The sequence below is a fragment of the Callithrix jacchus genome, chromosome 13, assembly GCF_049354715.1.
Source record: "Callithrix jacchus isolate 240 chromosome 13, calJac240_pri, whole genome shotgun sequence".
NCBI lineage: Eukaryota > Metazoa > Chordata > Mammalia > Primates > Cebidae > Callithrix > Callithrix jacchus.
The window spans coordinates 63,325,032-63,347,874 of record NC_133514.1 but is presented as its reverse complement, the minus strand read 5'-3'; the positions used below and the strand labels follow the sequence as shown (position 1 = coordinate 63,347,874).

The window sequence follows — 22,843 nt, the reverse complement described above, 5'->3', positions numbered from 1 at the left end:
GTCTATGAAATACCATTTTGCCCTAATTAGCTTCAGCATGGTATGAACTCTAATAATATGTTTAGATCAAGCAAGAAAAAGATCCAAAACCACTTTGGGGCTAATCAGTGAAATCTTTTTCCCTTTGTTGCATACCAGATACCCTCTGGTGTTGCACAACTATTTTTATTCTGCTAATTTATGACAAGTGTTAATAGAACAGGAATTATTCCAACAAGTTATATAACACATTGCTTATTTTCAAAGTACAGTTTAATGTCTAGGTGCCAGCCCTTGATAGACATTTTTTTAGCAACATCTTGGACTTTGGGTTAGTTAAATCTAAACTTATTCAAGGATTAAGTAGGATAATGTGTATTGATTTGTTAAATGAATCAAGTAGTAATTACTGAGCTGATTCCTGAGGGTGTATGACTTTTAGCTGAACTAAAAGTTCATCTTGGTAGGTGCGATCTTGGATTTTTAAAAAATCTGTTTTTGTAAAACTTATATCCAAGAAATTTTAAGCCTTTTTACTTCAGAAAGAAAAAGTGTTGGGGCTGTACAGTTAATTTTCTTGAGCAGCAAGGAGTTTCTTCCAAACTTCACCATCTGGATACTGGTGTTTCTTTACAGATTCCTCCTTCATTTCTGTTGAGTAGCCAGCATCCTATCAAAGACAAAAACATTAAGTCACGTTAACAACCACCTGGAACAAAAACAGATTTTATATATTTCTGCTGCTCCAAGAAATGCTTTTACATTTAAGCCAGAGGTGATTAGTTTTTTTTTGTTTTTATTTTTTTCTTTTTAGATGTAGTCACTCCATCTGTCCCCCAGGCTGCAGTGCAGTGGTGCGATCTTGGCTTACTGCAGCCTCTGCCTCCCAGATTCAAGTGATTCTCCTGCCTCAGCCTCCCTGTGTAGCTGGGATCACAGGCATCCACCACCATGCCTGGCTAATTTTTTGTATTTTTATTAGAGATAGGGTTTCACTGTGTTGGCCAGGCTCGTTTGAACTCCTGACCTCAAATGATCCACCAGCCTTGGCCTCCCAAAGTGTTGGAATTACAGGTGTGAGCCACCACACCCAGCCCTGAATTAATATTTTTAAGTTTTGACATTGTTGGAAATAGGGCAGAGGAACACATTTTACTGGCTACTTGCCAGGGTTAGTTAACTAAACTCACCAAACTCTGATAATAGCTTGACCTCTCTTGGTGAAAATGAGCCATGATCTCTTGAACATGATCAGAATAAATGGCCCCAACCACACGATTGTAGTCAAAACCTTTTAGGTCACTAACTTGCTAGACGGTGCCAGTCTTTTTGCACAAGGAGTGCACATGTTAAGGTCTCCACTAGTGAGGAAAGGCTAATGTTAGAGAAGCCTTGTCAGAGGCAATTTAACCTCCAAGCCCTAGCCTTCAGGCCTGAGGATTTTGATACTGACAAACTGAAGAACGATTTGTTTCTGGATATTGCAAATAAACCGGAGTCAAAGTTTGGTGCTCTATTGTCTAGTTCATGAGACAGGCATGGTAGTGGCTGGCAGCATCTCCTCTGCAGAGTTCCCCAGGCCACAGCTCACCTTGGGAGGCATGTAGGAAGCCCGCTGGATCACCACAGGATACTTGAAATGCTCATGCAGGTGGTCAACATACTCACACATCCTAGGAGGAGGGAATCAGATTGGGGCAATGATGTCTGAAGTCAGACCACATGGTGCTAACTTAAAGTAGAAGGGACAAGTACCATTGAAATGACAGTCGGCCAAGGCTTAGCTGTGTTACCACAAGTTTCTAGGCAAGCCCTTACATCTCTGTGTCTCAGATGCTTTTCATCTAAAATGCAGCAATGTGGGGTGGGGACTTAGATGAAATGAGCCACAAAGTCACTTGAGAGGTTTTGTGATGCTTTTTAAAAAGCACAAATTCAGACTCTAAATATCTGGAATTATTTGGGTTCCTTTGGTCAAAAGTTAGATGAATAGATTAAAATCACCAAATGCTGTGATCTATTTTTCAAGAAGCATTTGTATTTTTTCATATGGCTGCAGCAGTTGCGAGGGGTTTGGGGGTTTTTTGGCAGGCAGGGTTGGGAGGCCATTTTGACATTGCCTCATTTGAGCATCTAGGAAGCATTAGCACTGTGAAGCTTTCTCAGTGCAGTTTGCACCTGGAAAACAATCCAGACAGGCCCATGGGACCACAATTTAGGGAGGTGGGACACACCTCCGTCCAAGAACCCAGATGTCTAAGGAACCAAACCCAGGTAAAATACATTCCATACTCCCCACTCAAAAAATGAAATCACCAAATGAGGTTCCTTTCAGGTATACAAATGATTTACATGAAGAGCAGAGGATTTAGAATCAGATCAATCTCTGTTCAGCTTCTGTGTCAGCCGCTTTGGATTTTTGAGGCTTGGGGCAAGTGCCTGAACACTGCTGCCTGACTTCCATCACCTGTTATTGAACAGCTGTGATAGGCAGGCTGATATGGTTTGGATTTGTGTCCCTGCCCAAATCTTATGTTGAACTGTCATCCCCAATGTTGGCAGCAGGGCCTGCTGGGAGGTGACTGGATGATGGGAGGTGGTCCTTCATGAATGGTTTAGCACCCTTTCTCTGGTGCTGTTCTCAAGATAGTGAGTTATCACAAGATCTGGTGTTTAAAAGTGTGTAGCATCTTCCTCGCCCCACTCTGTTCCTCCTGCTCTCGGCCATGAGAAATGCTTGTTTCCCCTTCACCTTCCACCATGATTTTAAGTTTCCAGAAGCTGAGCAGAAGCTGCTGTGCTTCCTGTGCAGCCTGCAGAACTGTGAGTCAATTAAACGTGTTTTTTTTTTTTTTTTTTTTTTTTTTGAGACGGAGTTTTGCTCTTGTCGCTCAGGCTGGAGTGCAGTGGCACAATCTTGGCTAACTGCAACCTCTACTTCCCGGGTTCAAGCAATTCTCTGGCCTCAGCCTCTCCAGTAGCTGGGACTACAGGCGCGCACCACCAGCCAATTTTTGTATTTTTAGTAGAGATGGGGGTTTCACCGTGTTAGCCAGGATAATCTCAATCTCCTGACCTCATGATCTGCCTGCCTCGACCTCCCAAAGTGCTGGGATTACAGGGATAAGCCATTACACCCAGCCTACCTCTTCTTTATAAATTACCCAGTCTCAGGTATTTATTTATTGCAGAGCAAGAATAGACTAATACAGTATAAAATAGTTCGGCTATATTAAAAGACAGCACCTGTCTACTCACCTAAAGAGAGAAACTTACCATTATTACTGAAGCCTCCTGTGTACCCCTAAGGATCCCATTTACCTCTCACAGTGCTAAATTAGGTGTTTTCCTTTCTCAATGCATGCTTTTGTGTCTTTGCTATATACTTGCAGTGATCTTTCTGTGAGACATTTAATTCCAGGAGATAAGAAAAGCATAACAAGCAAAGCAAAGCCATATCTGTGCAGATGACTGGGGGAGATTGTCCTAATTTAAAGGCCACCTGGGCATTCTGAAAATAAGATGAAATAAATGTGCGTGCAGATCATGGAAGATTCCAGCGTTGGGAAGAGGAGATTGGACGGAAGTACAGAACACACGTGATGAAAACAGGATTTGGTTGAGGGAGTAGTGTGACTGCAAGCCTCACCTTCAACATACTTAAAAAGTAAAGTGAGTCAGCTACCAGACCCCATCCTAGCAGGCAAAATGACTGTTCACTGGTGGGTCTGTACTTTTACTTCCCGTGTGGAGAAGTGGAAGCAAAACCAACTCTGCCTGAGAGTTATAGGACGGGCCCGTGGACAAGGTCTTGGTAATTTTGGTCATGAAGGCAGAATTTACAAGCTCTGGCCTGGATTGAGGAACCCTACTGAAGCAGAAAGTATTAACGCCACATTACTGACCTGTTTTTAAGGCTTGCCGAGACTGATACATAGTCAAATATAATCAGGTGCTGCACCAGTTCACAGAGGCCAACTCCACCAGCATGGGGGCAAACAGGAACTAAAAGGAAATCGTTTCTATTTAATGCCAAGAGTAGGGCAGAGGGAGGAAGGGACGAAAGTGAACTTTCTGGTTTTTCTTATTGCTCACAAGTGATTAAATCATTCATTAATATTTAGGAATGAAATTCCAAGATGAAAATCATCAATTCCTGGATTAAGGCTATATGAAAGTTAGGGAAAAAATTGAAATGGCAAACTACAGACTCCTGTGCATGTGAATTCCAAGCCATCAAGGGAGGTGTCTGATTAGTGGGGAAATGAAGGTCTCGTCTGCAGCTGCTGCAGTGCCCTTACTTTCAAACTTTTTGGCCATCAGCAATACTGAGAGGTTCTCATTGATACTGCCCAGTCTGCAACTGTCAATCTGGAGGAATTGCAGGGCCTTCACCTGTAGGAGTTGCTTAAATATCACTCTATTGTGGCACTGGAAATATAATTGAAAACACCAACAGAAGAGTCAGCCTTGGCCTTCAGGATCTCTAAACCTGGCAATGCAGCTACTCTATGCCAGTCATTATTCATCAGTGGCCTTCAGGAAGCCCAAATTGTATTTCTTCTTTGTTCTCACTGGGCATGAGGCAAGCTTTTATAGTGTGGGAAGGGACCTTGTGCTCACTTTACAAATCTGCTAACGCAACAGTGTGAGTCAGGTCAAAATCACACTGGCTCGCCCTTTATGAGGGAATGACTGTCACAGTGAGTGACAAGTGGGAGATGAACCGAAGCATCAGGATGAAATACAGTGACAGTGATGAGTAGGTGGCACAGACGACAACACGGTGCTATGGCAGAACAGTATTGCTCCTTTTGCTGGGAAAACTGAGAATCTGCTCCTCACGCTGCTCTCCTCATAGGCTGACTGCCGCAGGTTTTGGCAGACACTTGGGCTTCATTTATAAGCTCAAAAAGTGAACACAGTCATGTTTATTCAATTTGAAAGCTGGCTTTCTTAAAACCATTTTCTGCACTTGCAATAGCAACTTAAAATTGCTGCCTTGTCAATTTCAATTAGACACTGAAAAAGATACCTGACCTTAGTCATATGAATTGGAGAAATGGCCACAAACATTTTCTATATCTCACTCCAGACTGATAAAATGACCCAATTTCTAAGATGATGAAAATATCCCAACTCAAAGTACAGCAGGTAATGGAGCCTAACACACAACTGTGTCCCCTAGTTGCTGGTCAGTGTGTACTGACCCCAAAGGGACATCACTCACCTGTTCTCCTGTGGCAACACCAATTCCTAATGGGACCAGTGCCTATGAAATAGAAGGCAGCCTGGTGTTATTTTCCTGTTTTGAACTGCAACTCCTAATGTTTAAAAACATTTATAGCTGAAGGAGGAAAAGGCCCTGCTGTTGAGCCATGTGAAGATTCAAGACTGGCAGAAGGATGTCCAGGGGAACACATGCGTGCAGAAGGGCTCCATGTATCTGCAGAGGAGAAGGAGAGCACTGCTGACCTGCCGCCACCAGCCCTGTTCCTGGCCAGGGCTTTGCAGGTCTCCTGCAGTGTCCTCCCTCTCCAGCCTGTGCAGTGGCATAGGGACAAGGTCACTCGGAGCGGCTCATTGTGGACTCACAGGGTCCAACCTTTGGCCCACTCCTTCCTGTAGGTCACCACTCCCTTGATTCCCTTTGTGCCTGAGAAACCTCCTTCTAGAACCCTCTCATACACACACACACACACACACACACACACACACACACACATTATTTTTTTTTTGAGATACAGTCTCGCTCTGTTGCCCAGGCTGGAGTATAGTGGGGTGATCTCAGCTCACTGCAACCTCTGCCTCTTGGGTTCAAGCAATTTTCTGCCTCAGCCTCTTGAGTTGCTGGGATTACAGGAGCCCATCACCACACCTGGCTAATTATTTTTATTTTTAGTAGAGATGGGGTTTCACTGTCTTGGCCAGCCTGGTCTTGAACTCCTGACCTCGTGATCCACCTACCTCGGCCTCCCAAAGTGCTGGGATTACAGGCATGAGCCACTGCGCCCAGCATATTTTTTTGTTTTTTTTTGAGACTAAGTCTTGCTCTGTCACTCAGCTGCAATGCAGTGGCATGATCTCAGCTCACTACAAACCCTGCCTCCCAGGTTGAAGCGATTCTTCTGCCTCAGCCTCCTGAGTAGCTGGGATTACAGGTGCACGCCACCACGCCTGGCTAATTTTTGTATTTTTAATAAAGTCAGGATTTTGCCATTTTGGCCAGGCTGATCTCCTGACCTCAGATGATCAGCCCGCCTCAGCCTCCCAAAGTGCTGGGATTACAGGTGTCAGCCACTGCGCTTGGCCTATGTCTTTGTTGATTCCAAAATTTTCCTTAAGGCAGGAAAAAGCCATGAAGAAAACTGAAAAAAAAAAAAAAAAAAAAAAAAAAAAAAATCATTTTCCTTCCAGCTCAGTGGGTGGCCTTAGACCTCAATCTGCAGGTTAGGCTGAGCCCTTTACTCACCTGGTAGACTCCTCACCTGGTGAGGTACTGAACTCTGTACCTGAACACAGCCCTGCTACTCTCTGTCCTCTCACCTGGCCCCTGAACACTACTTCACTCACCTGCCACCTGAGCTCTGGGCGCTCCCCTCCATCCTCTACTGGGACTGTGACTCCACAGCTCCTCTCTGCAGGCATCCTTGGTTTCTCCCTGGTTTCCCTTCCCTTTGTTTAGGATCATACCAAGCACACTAATAGCTAACACTTTTGGAGCTCTAAGTACCTGTCAGGTACTGTGCAAAACACTGACTTAAAGATTCCTGGTCTCAATCAGTGGGAGAGGAGCCATCGTTATCCCCATTTTACAGAAAATAAGAAAACAGGTGTGCTGGGTTTGAACTATTCCTGGATCACAAAGCTAGAAAGTGGTAGAGCCTGGGCTGGAACTCCACTGATTCCAGAGCCAGGGGTGGCATCTGAATCATTACACTAAGCCAGCTTCTCAGCAGAAGAATCCCTGCATTCACAAGTCAAGTGTCCTGATTCCAATGCTGGCCCTGCCTTTCACAGGATGTGTGGCCTTGGGCAAGCCCCGCCTGTGCCACCGAAAGCCTTGGCCTCCTCACCTGCAGAAGGTCTTAGTTTGAGCAGATGGTCTGTAAGGCACCTTTTCAAGCTAACATTTTATGCTTCTTAAATTTATTTATTTATTGGAGAAGGGGGTTTCACCATGTTGGCCAGGCTGGTCTTGAACTCCTGACCTTAGGTGATCTGCCCACCTCAGCCTCCCAAAGTGCTGGGATTACAGGAGTGAGCCACCACACCCAGTGCTTCTTAAAATTTCTAATTTGAGTACTCTTGGTTCTTTATCTCAAAAGAGAAGAGAAAGAGAGAAATGGAGGAAGGGGGAGGAGGAAAAGCCATTTGACTTACTCGTTCTAGCATTTTAAGCATATATGTTTCTGGCACTGACTCGGGGTCAAATGTTTTTCTTCATTTTTAATATTTCCTGAATCTGCTCTATTTGAGCTGCCCTCTCCCTTTATCTCTCCCAGAGGCCTGGACAAGCCTCCTCACTTCCATCCCTGCCTGGATTTCTCCCTGCCCGTTCCTCACCTCCCACACACCCTCTGTTTCAGTGCACTCTACATGTAGCCACCAATCACATCATCTGTGCTCCAGCTGTCACCATGCCGTCCTTTCACTGGAGAAGCTGTAGCAGCTCACTGACTGGCTGCATCCGTTGAGTGGATAGACCCCATAATCCAGCCCCATGTGCCAGCCTGTCTAACAGGTCCCTGGTGTGTGCCCTGTGTTCCCTTGGGCATCTCCACTGTCCCCGTGTGGACCTGCAAGCTCTGCATCTGCTCCTCCCTCAGATACTCCTAAGGGGCCTCCCCTATCTAAGCAAAACCTCAAAGGGTTAAAGCCCTGAGGAGCTTCCTAGGAGATGCTCAGGTGGGCAGAGATCAGGTTGGTGCTAGGCCAGCTGGCATTCAGCAGGGCATAGCCACCCTGCAAGAGCCCTAAGAAGAAAAACAAGTGGGACCCAAGGTGAAAAGTTTTGTTTCCCTGTGGCTCCTCACCTGAGATTCCTATTGTGGAATGATTCCTTGGAAAGTTTGGGTTCTGTTTAAATAACGAAGGCTGTGGTTCCTCTGTGGCTCCTGCTCACCCTTCCCTCACTTGCAACTTAGCTTTCCTTACGGAGTCAGTTCTGGCCATCCCCCTCATTGCCCACACCCAACATTCTCCTCGGTGAACTCTTCTACTGTGCTCAGCAATCAGTGCCCTGGCCCAGTATCCTCCAGTCTTTGTTTCATGTATCTCAGCTTTTCTCTCTGGCAAGGCTGCAAAGTGAAAGAGGAGGGTATTTCTGAAACCCAGGCTTTGGCAGAGCATCCCACATAATGTAGATCATGTGCTGATTTGCTGAGAGAAACGGAGAACTGGTCCCTGAGCCCCCAACTCCATACCTCCAGTGCGACCCATGAGTTTATATGGGATGATCAAGGTGTCCCTCCTAGAACTGGAACCAAGATTGCTCCATCAGAGTTAAAGGTATAAGATCAACACAGAATGGGGAGTGTGCAGCTGTGCAAAGTCACCTCAGGGAAAATGTTTCTAGGCAGGCAGGACATGGCTATAAGCCACGTGAATATACAGTCTTGTCACTTAATGACCAGAATACCCTCTGAGAAATGTGCCCTTAGGCGATTTCGTCATTGTGTAAACATCACAGAGTGTATTTACATGACCCTAGATGGTAGTGACTACTCCATACCTAGACAATATGTCATGGCCTATTGCTCCCAGGCTACAAAACTGTACAGCATGCCACTGTACCGAATGCTGCAGGCAACTGCAACACAATGGCCAGTATCTAAACATACTTAAACATAGGGAAGGTAATGCATTGCACTAGGATATCTCTAGTCAATCTCTACAATGTCACTAGGCAATGAGCTTTTCAGCTCCATTATAACCTTATGGGATTATTTATGCTGCGCCATCATTCACAGTCTTCCATGACTGAAACATTGTTATGTGGCACATGACCATGCCAAACCAGTTAGCATGTAGAAGAAAAAAATTCTCAGATGGAAACACAAGGCTGGACATGGTGGCTTATGCTTGTAATCCCAGCACTTTAGGAGGCCAAGGTGGGTGGATCATCTGAGGTCTGCAGTTCGAGACTGGCCTGGCCAATGTGGTGAAACTCCCATCTCTACTAAAAATACAAAAAAAAAAAAATTAGCCAGGTGTGGTGGCACATATCTGTAGTCCCAGCTATCTGGGAGGCTGAAGCAGGAAAATTGCTTAAACCTGGGAGGCAGAGGTTGTAGTAAGTCGAGATTGTGCCACTGCACTGTAGCCTAGGTGACAGAGCAAGACTCAAGAAAGAAAGAAAGAAAGAGAGAGAGAGAGTGAAAGAGAGAGAGAGAGAAAGAAGAGAGAAAGAAAGAAAAGAAAGGAAGAAAGGAAGAGAGAAAGATAAAGAAGAAAGAAAAGAAAGTAAAAAACACAAAAGAGGCATCAAAGGCAAATATTAGCTAGGCCTGTGGTCAGTGGGGAGGGACAGTATATCCAAGCTCAGAGATGGACGGACTGGGCCACTGCAGTCTGACACCATCACATATTCAAATCCCATAGCCAGTCCCTGCCCTGATTCCTCACTCATCTGGCAGCCTTTGGCTTAATACAACTCCTTATGGAGATTGCTAGAAGTTAAAGTTCTCTTCATAAATTACCCGGCTGGCACTCTGGCTGTGTAGAGTGGTGCTGCAAACCTGAGTAATGGAAGACTGCCCGGGTGACAGAATGTTACTCAGATGTTCCCATGTTTCAAGTTCTTTCTAAATCTGAAAGGGAGAAGGACTGGCTCCAATTAGGGTGAATTTATCACGAGGGCTCTGGGAAACAGGCTGCCTTCTCTTGGGGAGACCTCTGACCTAGACATTAGCTAAGCAAACCTTTCCTTTTGAGTCATCTGAAGGAATCTTCACTTTTTGTTTCATTCTGGGTGAAGAGTCTTATAATATCTATCACATTTCTGGCAGGGTGTGGTGGCTCAAACCTGTAATCCCAGCACTTTGGGAAGCTGAGGGAGGCAGATCATCTGAGGTCAGAAGTTTGAAACCAGCCTGGCCAGCATGGTCAAACTCCGTCTCTACTGAAAATACAATTAGTCTGGCATGGTGCCACACACCTGTACTTCCAGCTGCTTGGGAGGCAGAGGCACGAGAATTGCTTGAACCTGGGAGGCAAAGGTTGCAGTGAGCTGAGATGGCACCATTGCACTCCAGCCTGGGCAATAGAGTGAGACTCTATCTCAACAAAACAAAACAAAACAACAACACCACCACACACACACACACACACACACACACACACACACACACACACACACACATACTTCTATCACATTTCTATATTTACAAAGAATAGGAACCATGTCTATTAACCTTCAAATTGCTGGTAGCCCTTCAACTTTCAGCAGCTTACTTTATCTAAAACAAACAGAAATAAGGGCAAAGTATAAGCTGAAGAAGACAAGGGAACATCAGGCCTGTAACTCCAGTGTTTGTTACACATTACAATTATTTCAGCTACTTTATCAGGAAATGCAAGAGGGAGCAAGTGAAGAAATTTCAGGATCTGTTCCCAGCACTCTGGAAAACTAAACAAAAAAAGTAAATTGCCATAGCAGCAGCAGCCGCCATTTTCCTACCTTGGAAATGGTGGCATGCCCCAGAATGTCATCAGGGGAGGTTGGCTCCTCAATCCACAATGGCTTGAACTTGGCTAGCTTGGACATCCACTCCACTGCCTCAGGCACATCCCAGCGCTGGTTGGCATCCATCATCTGCAGAGAGAGATTCTTCACAGGGAGGTCTGCCCTGAGCCAACCTTGCTGTAGGGCTGTGGCTCCTAGGGAGGAAATGCTGTTACTCAGTGCCACCAGCAGCTGAGTGAGACCCCCTAACACCTCTGCTGAGGCCCAGCACACGGCCCTAACAAAAAGAGCCAAAGAGCAGCCACCGAGACAGGGACTCTGGCTCCAGATACAGTCTTTTGGAGGAGCTGTGAATTGTCTGAGGAGCCGCTGCGATGTCTGGCAGTGCCCTGGGCTGGGCCATGAGAAGTGCCCACTGGCCCTGGGCTCTGGTCCAATTGCCATTTAGATGCCACCCAAATACCTGTGTCTTGCAGTGTTGGTTGTATTTGTAGGAACCATTTTGTCACATTCTGAATCATGCACAATCAACAATAAGTTTGTTCAATAGCCATTTATTGACTACTGCCCACTATGTGTCTGGCACAGTAATAAATAGCATAAACTCTTCCATAATGGTGCACCTACTCCACTAGGCACTTTCTGGATTTTGTTCCATTTAATATTTATAATAGCCAGCCAGGCATGGTGGCTTATGCCTGTACTCTCAACTTTGGGAGGCCGAATCCAGTGGATTTCTTGAGCCCAGGAATTCACGACCAGCCTGGGCAACATAGCGAAACCCTGTCTCTACAAAAAATACAAAAAGTAGCTGGGTGTGGTGGCTCTCACCTGTAGTCCCAGCTACTCAGGAGCCTGAGTTGAGAGGATGCCCTGAGCCAGGGGAGGTCAGGGCTGCAGTGAGCTGTGATCATGCTGCTGCACTCTAACCTGGGTCACTGAGTGAGACCCTATCTCAAAAATAAATAAATAACCCCATGAGGCAGTTCGTATTAACCCATTGTACAAATAAGAAAACTGTCATGCAGAGAAATTAAGTAACTTGCTTAAGAACAGTAAGTGAAGTCAATGGTGAGTTCAAGGCCAGTCCTCTCCTTCCTAGGCCCTTGCTCTCTGTGTGCCACTATCCTTCTTGGAAGCCAGGTACTGGCTGTGCCCTGCTTAAGGGACAGCCCCTCATCCCTGATCTTACCATGCTTGGAGTAGAACACAGAAATGTCTCTATAGAATGTGCTAAGTAATAAGAGCTCCCTCTCAGGACACTATGAGAACCAGAGGACAGTATGCTCAGAATAAAAAAATTTTTTAAGAGACTAGGTCTTGGCCGGGCGCGGTGGCTCAAGCCTGTAATCCCAGCACTTTGGGAGGCCGAGGCGGGTGGATCACGAGGTCAACAGATCGAGACCATCCTGGTCAATATGGTGAAACCCCGTCTCTACTAAAAATCCAAAAAATTAGCTGGGCATGGTGGCGTGTGCCTGTAATCCCAGCTACTTGGGAGGCTGAGGCAGGAGAATTGCCTGAACCCAGGAGGCGGAGGTTGCGGTGAGCCGAGATTGCGCCATTGCACTCCAGCCTGGGTAACAAGCGAAAACTCTGTCTCAAAAAAAAAAAAAAAGAGAGACTAGGTCTCACTCTGCTGCCCATGTGGGAGTGCAGTGGTGTTACTGTAGCTCACTGCAGCCTCCAACTCCTGGGCTCAGTGATCTTCTCACCTCATCTTCCACAGTAGGTGGGACTACAGACATGCACCACCATACCTGGTTAAATATTTTTCCTTCTTTCATTTAGAGATGGAGTCTTGATAGGTACCCCAGGCTGGTCTCAAACTCCTGGCCTCAAGTGATCCACCTGCCTCAGCCTCCCAAAGCATTAGGATTATAGGCAGGAGCCACTGTGTTCGGTCCAGAATCAGTTGTTTTCTTTTTTTGTATTTTTTGGTAGAGATGGAGTTTCGCCATGTTGCCCAGGCTGCTCTCATTATACTCCTGAGCTCAGGCAATCCACTCACCTTGGCCTCCCAAAGTGCCAGGATTACAGGCATGAGCCACCGCGCCTGGCCAACCCAGAATCAATTTTTATCTTAAGTTATTTGGATAAGGATGATCTCATAAAACAAAAACAGCATTAATTCATGTATAAATAGTGATCCTGGGTCAAGAACTCAAAATTTCTATTTAACTTATGCAAAAAGCCTCTAAAATCTCATAAAAACATCTTACTGTGACTTTCTTTCATGAAAATATTTTATACATAAGAACTGGTTTATAAAAATACCAATCAGAAATGACTGATCTGTACATTTATCTCAGCTGAAGTTACAACATTTCTTCAATAATGGCTCCCTGACACCCACCTACCTGAGGAGCTAGGAGGGGAGATTAAATGATTGACACACCAGAGCACCAATGGGAAACCTCTTTGCTCAGGTGCAGCTGTGTTAGCAAGTAAAGATCCTTAACCCCAGACTTACTTAACTAGTTCTGCAGAATTAAAAAATGTAAAACTATCAGTCCCTTTGCTTTTTTTTTTTTTGAGTTCACCTACTGCAAGACTATAGAACTCTACTTCCTCTGACAATAAGTTTTTAAATTCCCGATATTCTTTAATCTGTGCTTGAAACAAGTTGTATTTAGCCCTGGACAAAGGCTGCTGCTTCTCAGTGGAGTGAGAGGATATTTACCAAAGTCTTCTCCGGTCCAATCACATCTCGGATGAGTTGGCATCTTCGCTCATCATCCTGGAGATCAGCACCCACCTTTACTTTAAACCTAGAAAATGCATTTGGTTTGCTAGTTTAGACCTGTACCTGGACTTGGCAAGGGCACCTGGATTTTCTGCAGAAGTAACTGTCTCTGTCAGTAATTGACAGACCATGTTTTCTAGTAACTTCTTGCCCTTTCCCCATCTTCAGATAAGTCACTTGAAATAAACCTGTGAACTTTATCTCTTCATTCAGTTTCAGGGCAATGACTTTCAATTATCTGCTTACCTGGAGTTAAGGAGCTAGACCAGAGAAGTCAGGTCTTTAAAACAATTAACTGAGTTTTTGCTGTGCCATGAAAAGGAATTAAGAACAAAAAAGCCACAGTAAGAGTTGAAGAGGAGAGGGGGGCTGACAAGGGGTGCCGAGTGAGACACCCTGTGAAAGCCTGAATGGAAAGGGTCTGGCTTACAAAGGAGAGCTCTGTCCTGAATTAACTTAGTGAGAGGAAGGCCACAGGGATGGTCTGTCCCCTGCAGTGCAGGGGCCTGAGGTTCTGGGAGGGAAAGTGACAAGGTCACGTAACTGGGGAACAGCAGAGTGCGGCTGGAGCTTCCGTGTAGAGGTCTCCTTTACACCGCATCCAGACACTTGTACCAAGTTCCTTAATCTGTTTGGATGTCCAGCTATTCTCTTGAGACATGGGCCTCTACGTCCACACTCTATGACTCTGCTGTCCGAAGAGGTGTTGCTGGCCTCAGTGTGGGCATTGGCAGGTGGAGGAGGGGACACCACTGCAGGGACACCAGTCCCTTGAACACTAGCCTGTCCTTGTGCACCGCCTTGCTGAAGTCCTGCTGCTTTGCAAAGAGCTCCAGCTTGCATAGTGCCGCATGCTCTCAGGCACCTGCCGTTCTCTTCTGTACTATCTGAGGGCTTCAACTACATGATCCGTGATGCTCCAGAGAGGGTGGCTGGCCACAGGCTCTGGGTGCCAGGCTTCCCGTGCTGGGAAGAGGCCCTTTAAATCTCCTCACAGCCTACTCTGAGTCACCAGATACATTGCTGCAGTCTCCCCCGGGTATGTAGAGGGAGGGCAAGCAGCCAGCACTTACGGCGGCTGCTCTGAATCCTGCCCTGGGCCGGTCCTTCTGAGATATGGCAACTTTGAGGAGAACCATAAGCTTATATTATTTGTACTGATAGGGAGAAAATGAACTTCAGGGAGGTTGAGCAATTTACCCTTGATCACACAGTGAGTATTTGCAGGAGATGAGGGGAAAGGCAAAATGGGATTTCAGTTCCATGAGATGCCAAGGCCTTATGCTGCCTCCTTCAAGTTCTTACTCCTCAACCCTTTATTTAGCTGAGGCACTAACAAGAATCCAGTGCCTCTCCAACTTGAGCGTGCATAGGAATCACTGTTTCAGTGTAGATTCCCACGCAGCAGGTCTGGGGAGAGGCCCAGGCTGCATTTCTGACAAGCTCCCAGATGATGCTGGAGCTCCTGCTCCACAGAACACACTGAGTAGCAGAAGGCTCAAAGACCAGAGTGGCTGCAGATCAGATAGGAAGCCTGGTGACATGTTACAGGCAAAAAGTGCCATGGTGAGCTGCACTGAGGAACTCACGGAGACCAGGTCAAGAGAGATGATGGTCCCTCTGCATCTTGCCCTGGGTCAGGACATGGGGTCATCGACCATCAAGGCTCATCCAGAGAAGGTCTTAGGATGGGCAGAGGTCTTTACATGCACATGTGAGAGTCAGAAGGGAGAAATGCAGATGAGCAGTGTGGAAAGGAGGTGGCCTGGAGGGAGAGGAGGGCTGTCACTCAAGTGGAAGAGGAACAGCCTGGCTCGTGGGAACTGGGACCTGTGGCTGGAAGTTACATGGAAGCAAAGGGTTCCTGACATTTTTTTTTTTTAGAGACGGGGTTTCACCATATTGATGTCAAGTTGGTCTCGAACTCCTGACCTCAGGTGATCCACCAGCCTCGGCCTCCCAAAGTGCTGGGATCACAGGTGTGAGCCACCATGCCCGGCCAGGTTCCTGACATTAAAGACCCACCTGGCTGGGTGCAGTGGCTCATACCTGAAATCTTAGCACTTTGGGAAGCTGAGGTGGGTGGATCACCTGAGGTTAGGAGTTCGAGGCCAGCCTGATCAATATGACAAAACCTTGTCTCTACTAAAAATACAAAAATTAGCCAAGCATGGTGGAGGGTGCCTGTAATCCCAGCGACTCAGGAGGCTGAGACAGGAGAATGGCTTGAACCCAAGAGGTGGAGGTTGCAGTAAGATTGTGCCATTGCACTCCAGCCTGGGCGACAAAAGTGAAATTCATCTCTCCCCACGCTATCCCTCCTGGGTGAAGGGGAGAAAGGCAACAAAGCACACTGCCATGTGTGTACCTATGCAACTATCTTGCATGTTCTGCACATGTACCCCAAAACCTAAAATGCAATTAAAAAAAAAATTCATCTCAAAACAAACAAACAAAAAAACCCCACCTAATACTTAAAGCCCTCAAAGAATGAAAAGTGCTTCACCAAGTTAAGCTCACTACCTCTGGAGATGTTCATGCAAAGCTGAATCAACACTGCTACTGATGGTAAAGAATGGATTTCTATTCTAGGTTAGGGCCTGAAATCAACAATCTCACAGGCCTCTTTCAACTCTGATGTCCTAGAATTCGAATGAGGACTCACATCCTGCCTTTAGAGAAAGAGCCTGGCCTAAGGGGAAACTTCTCTTACACATCCCTATGAGCCTGTGGGTGCCTTTTACTCCTTGGCTCCTCTCCACTGCCTGGGTCCCTCCTGCCGCCAACTGGGAAAGTCCAGTCCATCATCACAAACACTCACCGTGTCCAGCCATCCTTCAGTGCCTGGGTGCAGAGCTGTGGGAAAGGAGCACAGGGTCACACACTGGAGAGGGCCCCTCAGTCTGACCAGACATCAGTCATTGCTGATCCGTTTCACAAGCATTATGATCATAGCATAGACCAGAGCAACACCTATGTGTGGTTGAAATTAACAGCAGAAACAGCTTAGCTGACAGAGATCACTTTTTACTTGTAGGATGACTTTCTTTCCTCATCTCTATGGGAAGCATTTTTTTCAATGGTCACAACCTTCCTGGAAGGGGAATATAGCATTGATCTCTCTTTTTAAAGCTAAGATAGGCTGGGTACAGTGGCTCACGCCTATAATCCCAGCACTTTGGGAGGCCGAGGCGGGTGGATCACGAGGTCAAGAGATCGAGACCATCCTGGTCAACATGGTGAAACCCCCATCTCTACTAAAAATACAAAAATTAGCTGATCATGGTGGTGCACGCTTGTAGTCCCAGCTACTTGGGAGGCTGAGGCAGGAGAATGGCTTGAATCCAGGAGGCGGAGGTTGCGGTGAGCCAAGATTGCGCCATTGCACTCCAGCCTGGGTAACAAGTGAAACTCAGTCTCAAAAAAAAAAAAAAAAAAAAGAAGCTAGGATATTCTGTGGCATCCATAGAATGAGTGGATTTAAGAGTAACATGCAGAAGCCAGCCTCCCTCTCTCAAAGTGGGCACAGTGTAAAGAGAAACAGTAATAAATCCACCATGTGCCGACTGCATGCCGTGTGCCAACATGGTGCCTCGAGCAAGACACAACTTATAGCATGTATGTGAATCCTCAAAACCACCCCAGGAAACGCATTATTTCTCCATCTCACAGTGGGTCTGCTGCTGTGCTGCCTGGGAATAACACCCTAGACTATCACCTTCCAGGGCCCAAGGTGACTCCGTACGTCACAGAGTCCCTGGGTCCACAAGGTGAATGGCTTTGCATTTGCTCGTGTACTTTCAGAATGAGACCTTGTGGGGCCGGGCGCAGTGGCTCACGCCTGTAATCCCAGCACTTTGGGAGGCCGAGGGGGGTGGATCACAAGGTCAAGAGATCGAGACCATCCTGGTCAACATGGCGAAACCCCGTCTCTACTAAAAATACAAAAAAATCAGCTGGGCATGGTGGCACATGCCTGTAATCCCAGCTACTCAGGAGGCTGAAGCAGAATTGCCTGAACCCAGGAGGCAGAGGTTTCGGTGAGCCGAGATCACGCCATTGCACTCCAGCCTGGGTAACAAGAGCGAAACTCCGTCTCAAAATAAAACAAACAAAACAAACAAACAAACAAACAGAATGAGACCTTGTATCCAAAAAAAAAATTTTTTTTTTTAAATGGAGTGTCACTCTGTCACCATTGCAATGGGTTCAAGCAATTCTCCTGCTTCAGCCTCCTGAGTAGCAGGACTGCAGGTGCACGTAACCATGCTCAGTTAATTTTTTTGTTTTGTACTTTTAGTAGAGATAGGGTTTCACCATGTTAGCCAGGCTGATTTTGAACTTTTGACCTCAGATGATCCACTCGCCTCAGCCTCCCAAAGTGCTGGGATTAAAGGCATGAGCCACCACACCCAGTCAAATGATTTAGAAAAGTGAACAAGAAAGTATTAAATTTCTCCCAGAGAGGCTGGAATATAAAGCCCATGTGATATAAGAAGGAATATATATTTGGTCTCTGTCCCTGTTTCTGCTCCCCTGTTTCCTAGCACACAGCCCCTAAAACCCTTGGCATCTCCTGAGTGATGGGAGTGTCTTCTGTATGTGAATGAGATAGCCCTGCTGAGGTCCCCTATGTAGCTTCAGGATGGGGCTGGGGACAGAAAAACGAGAGAGGGATGATTGTGGGGTTGGAAACTTTAGCCTATTCCTAGATCTCTGGGGAGCGGAGAGGGCTGAACGTTGAACTGATGGCCAATGGCCAATACTTAATCATACCTAAACACTGAAGCCTACATAAAATCCCCAAAGAACAAGGTTCAGAGAGCTTCCAGGTTGGTGAACACGTGGCGGTGCTGGGAGCGCGGCTCACCGGGAGAGGACACGGCAGCTCTGTACCCTCCTCACACTTTGCCCTATGCGTCTCTTCAGTTTGTCTGTTCTTAAGTTGTATCCTTTATAATAAATGAGTAAACATAGCGTTTCCCTGAATTCTGTGAGCCAATCCGCCAAATGATTGAACTCAAAGGGGGGTTTGTGGGAACCTCCCAACAGAGACAAAGCCAGTCAGAAGCACAGGTGACAATGTGGACTTGCAATTGGCATCTGCCCTGGGGCAGTTCTGGAAGACTTAGCACTTAACCCATGGGGTCTGTGGCTAGCTCCAGGTAGGTGGTGTCAGAATTGAGTAAAACAGCAGGACACCCAGCTGGTGTCCACAGAGAAGTGGAGAACTGGTTGGCATGAGAGAGAAAATCATATGCATCTGGTGTCAGAAGTGAGATATTGAGAGGAGTGGAGTGAGTATAGACAAAAAAACAGGTTGGTTTGTTCCCATTCAGCCTATCTACAAAGTCAGGTTAAAATACCCACCTGCTTCAACGTGTCATCTGAGTACCCCAGCCAGGCGCACGACGTTGTATAAGCAGGGTAGCCTTGTGCCAGCATTTGCTCCTCTGTGAAAACACAGCAGCATCAACATTTTGCACTTTCGAGGGCCTTTCGGAATTGGAAGTGCCTGTAGCTAAGCTGTTTCCCAGGGAGAGTCCTGCTGTTCTCCTGACCCTGCCTTTCACACACACCCAGCCACAAATTACTAGGATGTCAAACCCAGGTGATCAGGATACCCTCACAGACTGCCCTGCTCCCCAAGGACCCTCCCTAAGCCAGACTTCCTTTCAGCACTGGTTGAAGCAAACCCTGCATTCAGAGGTCATACCCAGGAGGCTTCACCATGCAGACTTGAACATTGATCTGAAGGCCTAGCTGCTCAGCATGGGGCATTTGGGAGGACAGTGTGTACCCCCAAAGGACAGGGGCACTCAAAAAATGGGCAATGTTAGCAAAAACAATGAAGAAAATGTTCTTACAACCCACCTCTTTCTTTTTTACCAACTTGACCTTTCTGCAGTATTTCTGGAAGAAATAAAAAGCATCACTCACCCTTTTAGGCAACAAAGCATCCCACTCCTGTGCGTGCACATCGGTGTATCCCAGAAAGCTTCTGAACTCACCTAGGGCATCCTCCTCAGTCAGGACATCGGTGATGTACCTGAAATCTATGCAGGACACCAGCGTCCTGGGATCCTGGCAATGTGACAGGAAGGTAAGAGGCCTGAATCAATTCTAAGTTGGGTTATATTTCGTTTTAAAAAATTATGTATTATTCTTTTTTTAGAGACAAGGTCTCACTCTGTTGCCCAGGCTGGCGTGGAGTGGTGCCATCATAGCTCATTGCAGCCTCAGTCTCCTGGGTTTATGTGATCCTCCTGCCTCAGCCTCCTGAGTAGCTGGGATTCCAGGTGTGTGCCACCATGCCCAGCTAATTTATTTTTATTTTTGTAGAGATGGAGTCTCACTGTGTTAACCAGGCTGATCTTGAGCTTCTGGCTTCAAGTGATCCTCCCTCCTCGGCCTCCCAAAGTGCTGGGATGACAGGGACGAGTTAAGCGTCTAAGAAGTTGCTTATGGTGATACATGGGGCTCATTCTTTCCTGGCAGGGACCTTTGGGGCTCTGTTAAATTGTTTGACTCTGCCTTGCCTAAGTGTAGAGTCCTTTAGAGGCTCCTCGCTGTTCCCTGACGAAGCCCTCAGATGCTCATGCTCTGACCCCTCACCACCTTCCGCCACCCTGTTCTTTCCAGCTGACAGGGCTTCCTGGAAGGAGGACCTGGCCCCAGGCAAACACTCAGCAGGAGCTCAGCAAAGAGACGAACGCCTGGCAACACTGCGCACATGAGCTCCACACCACAGGGCTGTCCACGATGAGCTGCGAGGCCGGAGGACAGTCCTGGAGCAGTGAACTGCATAGGAAAGAGGGCTGTCCTTCAATGGGCCACTGCTCACCAGCAGCATGACCTTCAGGAGTTTCTTCTGCCAAATGGGATGCTTGCTTCACGGACAGGAACCGAGTGAGTGAACCAGAGCGAGTGGCCCACCTTGCTGACCACCCACCAACATCTCGGCAGGGCCTGGTGCTGAGGCCTCTCCCTACCCTGACGGACCAGTCAGTTGGAAAACAGCCAGTAGCTCCATTCCCACTAAGGTCTTATAGTGATCCATAATACTCTACCATAACTGTCAAAAATCCTAAAAGCTCTTTCAACCCTGAGATTCTGCTTCTTTTAAGAGTTCTGGGCCGGGTGGGTGACTTGTGCCTGTCATCCCAGCACTTAGGGAGGCCGAGGTGGGTGAATCATCTGAGGTCAGGAGTTTGAGAGAGGCCAGCCTGACCAACATGGTGAAACCTCATCTCTACTAACAATACAAAAAAGTAGCTGAGCATGGTGGCAGGGGCTTACTGTCCCGGCTACCTGGGAGGCTGAGGCAAGAGAATCACTTGAACCCAGGAGGAGGATGTTGCAGTGAGCTGAGATTGCACCACTGTACTCCTGCCTGGACAACAAGAAGAAAACTCCATCTCAAAAAACACTGATCAGTAGACACTGAAAATTAAAATACAAGGAAAAAAAAGAGTGCCGGCATTGAAAGGGAACAGGATCCAAAAATGGACAGTCCACAGGTGGGACCTCAGGCACATTTCTGGTGGCCTGCAAATCACTCCCTTTTGGTGGCTACCTCTTCCACCCCTGGCCCTGAGTCCAGAAGGGGCTCAAGAGTTCTGCGTCCTTCCCCTGTGGATGGCCCCGAGGCCATGTTCCATGTCAGAGATGATGTGACAGCCTCCTGTCTTTGCTTTCCTCCAGAGGAGGTGCAGTCTCCTGCCCAACACTCTTCAAGGCCATGGTGTTCTTTGTTTTTCCTTAATTTTGCTGCCAACTAATAACAAGGGGCTTCATTTGCGGACCCAGAGGTTTTTAACCACCACCCAGGTGTCACTGCAGCTAAGAGTGCGGAAGTCACATGCTCAAGGTCATGCAGCTAGTGAGCAGTGAAACCCGGACTCACAGCCAGCTCTGCATGGGTCTCAAGCTCATTCCCCTTTAACTTGCCCAGTTTTTTCCTCCTCAGCACCCAGTTGCTCACCCCTGCTATGAAAATGTCAGGGAGAAAGAAAACAGCCAAGTGCATATCTTTAGAATTCAGTGTTCAGCTCCTTCCCTGCTGGAACTATACAACAGAGGCTGCAATGGCCTGATTTTATTCCTGGTGTCAAAGGGACTGGAGAGTATCTTTTCTTTTTTTGAAACGGTCCTGCTCTGTCACCTGAGTGCAGTGGTGCCATTATAGCTCACTGCAGCCTGAAATTCCTGGGCTCGAGCCATCCTCCAGCCTTCCAAAGGGCTGGAATTACAGGCGTGAGCTGCCACACCCAGCCAGGATATCATCATAACCTTATAACATCTTGCTTTTCAGAATTTATGAGGTGCTTTTCTCACTGATCTTTAATTCTGTGAGGTTCCTGGAGAAGTTAGAATGATCCTCTTGTCACAGGCAACGGAGGCTCAGAGAACTGGGACTGCATGTTACAGGTACACGGTAGGAAAGCAGGACCCCTTCTGCTGCCCCTCGTGCCACCCTGCCTACATGAGCACAGTCATCTGTTACGTCAGATATCAGAAAACAAATGTCATATTTTACTGGCTTTATCATCACTATAGTGATCAACAGACAGCCCTGAATATATTTACTGATCATCAAAAGGCAAGTCATCCATGAAATTCATTTCATTTTCGGAAACAATTGTAACATTAAAGATTCTACTTACCATGTCCACGAGTAACTTCCAGACAGGCTTGAAGTAAAAAAGAAAGGATTTGTAAGACATATGTGTTAAATGCCCCCATTTTTTTCCTGACAGTAAATGCACTGGCAGCAAACACTGGCTCTCAGCCATCAGGTTCCCCTCACCCCCCTCTACTGCTGCCTGTGCCTTCCACCATCCCACCCATCTGCCATTCCCTACCTACTGCCAGAACCTCTCAGGGGAGAAAAAACACCCAAGCAATTCTCTGTATTTCCTTCTGGGGGCCTGCAATGTGTCTGTCTTTCCCCTGTGCTTAGGGAAATTCAGCGTCTTAAGGTTCCCGGGAGCCTCTGAAGCGTTTGTGAGGGGAGTTACCTTTCCCTCCTGCTTGGCCCACAAGTCCCACACTGCATTTAGGATGGCTGCTGTCGCCAGGTGCACCACACCCTTCTCTGGACCAATCTGGTTAGGAAGCAAAGCACAAGAGCACTTCTTAGAAATGAAAAAGAAGTCTGGGTGTGATGGCTCACGCCTGTAATCCCAGGACTCTGGGACCGAGGCAAGCCTGGCCAACATAGTGAAACCCTGTCTCTACTGAAAACAGAAAAATCAGCCAGGTTTGGTGGTACATGCCTGTAGTCCCTAATCAGGAGGCTGAAGTGAGAGGATCACTCAAACCCAGAAGGCAGAGGTTGCAGTGAGCCTAGATTGCACCACTGCACTCCAGCCTGGGCAACAGAGCGAGACTGTGTCTCAAAAAAACAAAAGAAAAAGATATTTAGGTCT

General features: G+C 47.0%; 1 protein-coding gene across 8 annotated transcripts in view; it reads right to left on the bottom strand.

Annotated features, from left to right (window-relative positions):
* Positions 1-115: 115 nt before the first annotated feature.
* ENOSF1 (enolase superfamily member 1) overlaps positions 116-22,843 on the bottom strand; it is a 42,786-nt gene continuing 20,058 nt past the window's right edge. For 2 of the 8 annotated variants that reach the window (XM_002757107.6, XM_008979578.5), the window contains 13 exons: positions 22,433-22,519; positions 22,079-22,105; positions 19,424-19,496; positions 19,287-19,325; positions 18,783-18,865; positions 16,234-16,268; positions 13,350-13,437; positions 10,661-10,795; positions 5,210-5,251; positions 4,281-4,410; positions 3,885-3,984; positions 1,571-1,652; positions 116-649 (listed from right to left, as the gene is read on the bottom strand). In XM_002757107.6, the coding sequence (XP_002757153.1) occupies positions 548-649; positions 1,571-1,652; positions 3,885-3,984; positions 4,281-4,410; positions 5,210-5,251; positions 10,661-10,795; positions 13,350-13,437; positions 16,234-16,268; positions 18,783-18,865; positions 19,287-19,325; positions 19,424-19,496; positions 22,079-22,105; positions 22,433-22,519 (1,023 nt within the window). In that variant the 3' untranslated portion in view covers positions 116-547. Of the gene's footprint in view, positions 650-1,570; positions 1,653-3,884; positions 3,985-4,280; positions 4,411-5,209; positions 5,252-10,660; positions 10,796-13,349; positions 13,438-16,233; positions 16,269-18,782; positions 18,866-19,286; positions 19,326-19,423; positions 19,497-22,078; positions 22,106-22,432; positions 22,520-22,843 lie in introns of those variants that run through there. The other 6 variants (XR_013525782.1, XM_008979577.5, XM_054244028.2 and 3 more) reach the window with 6 other exon arrangements.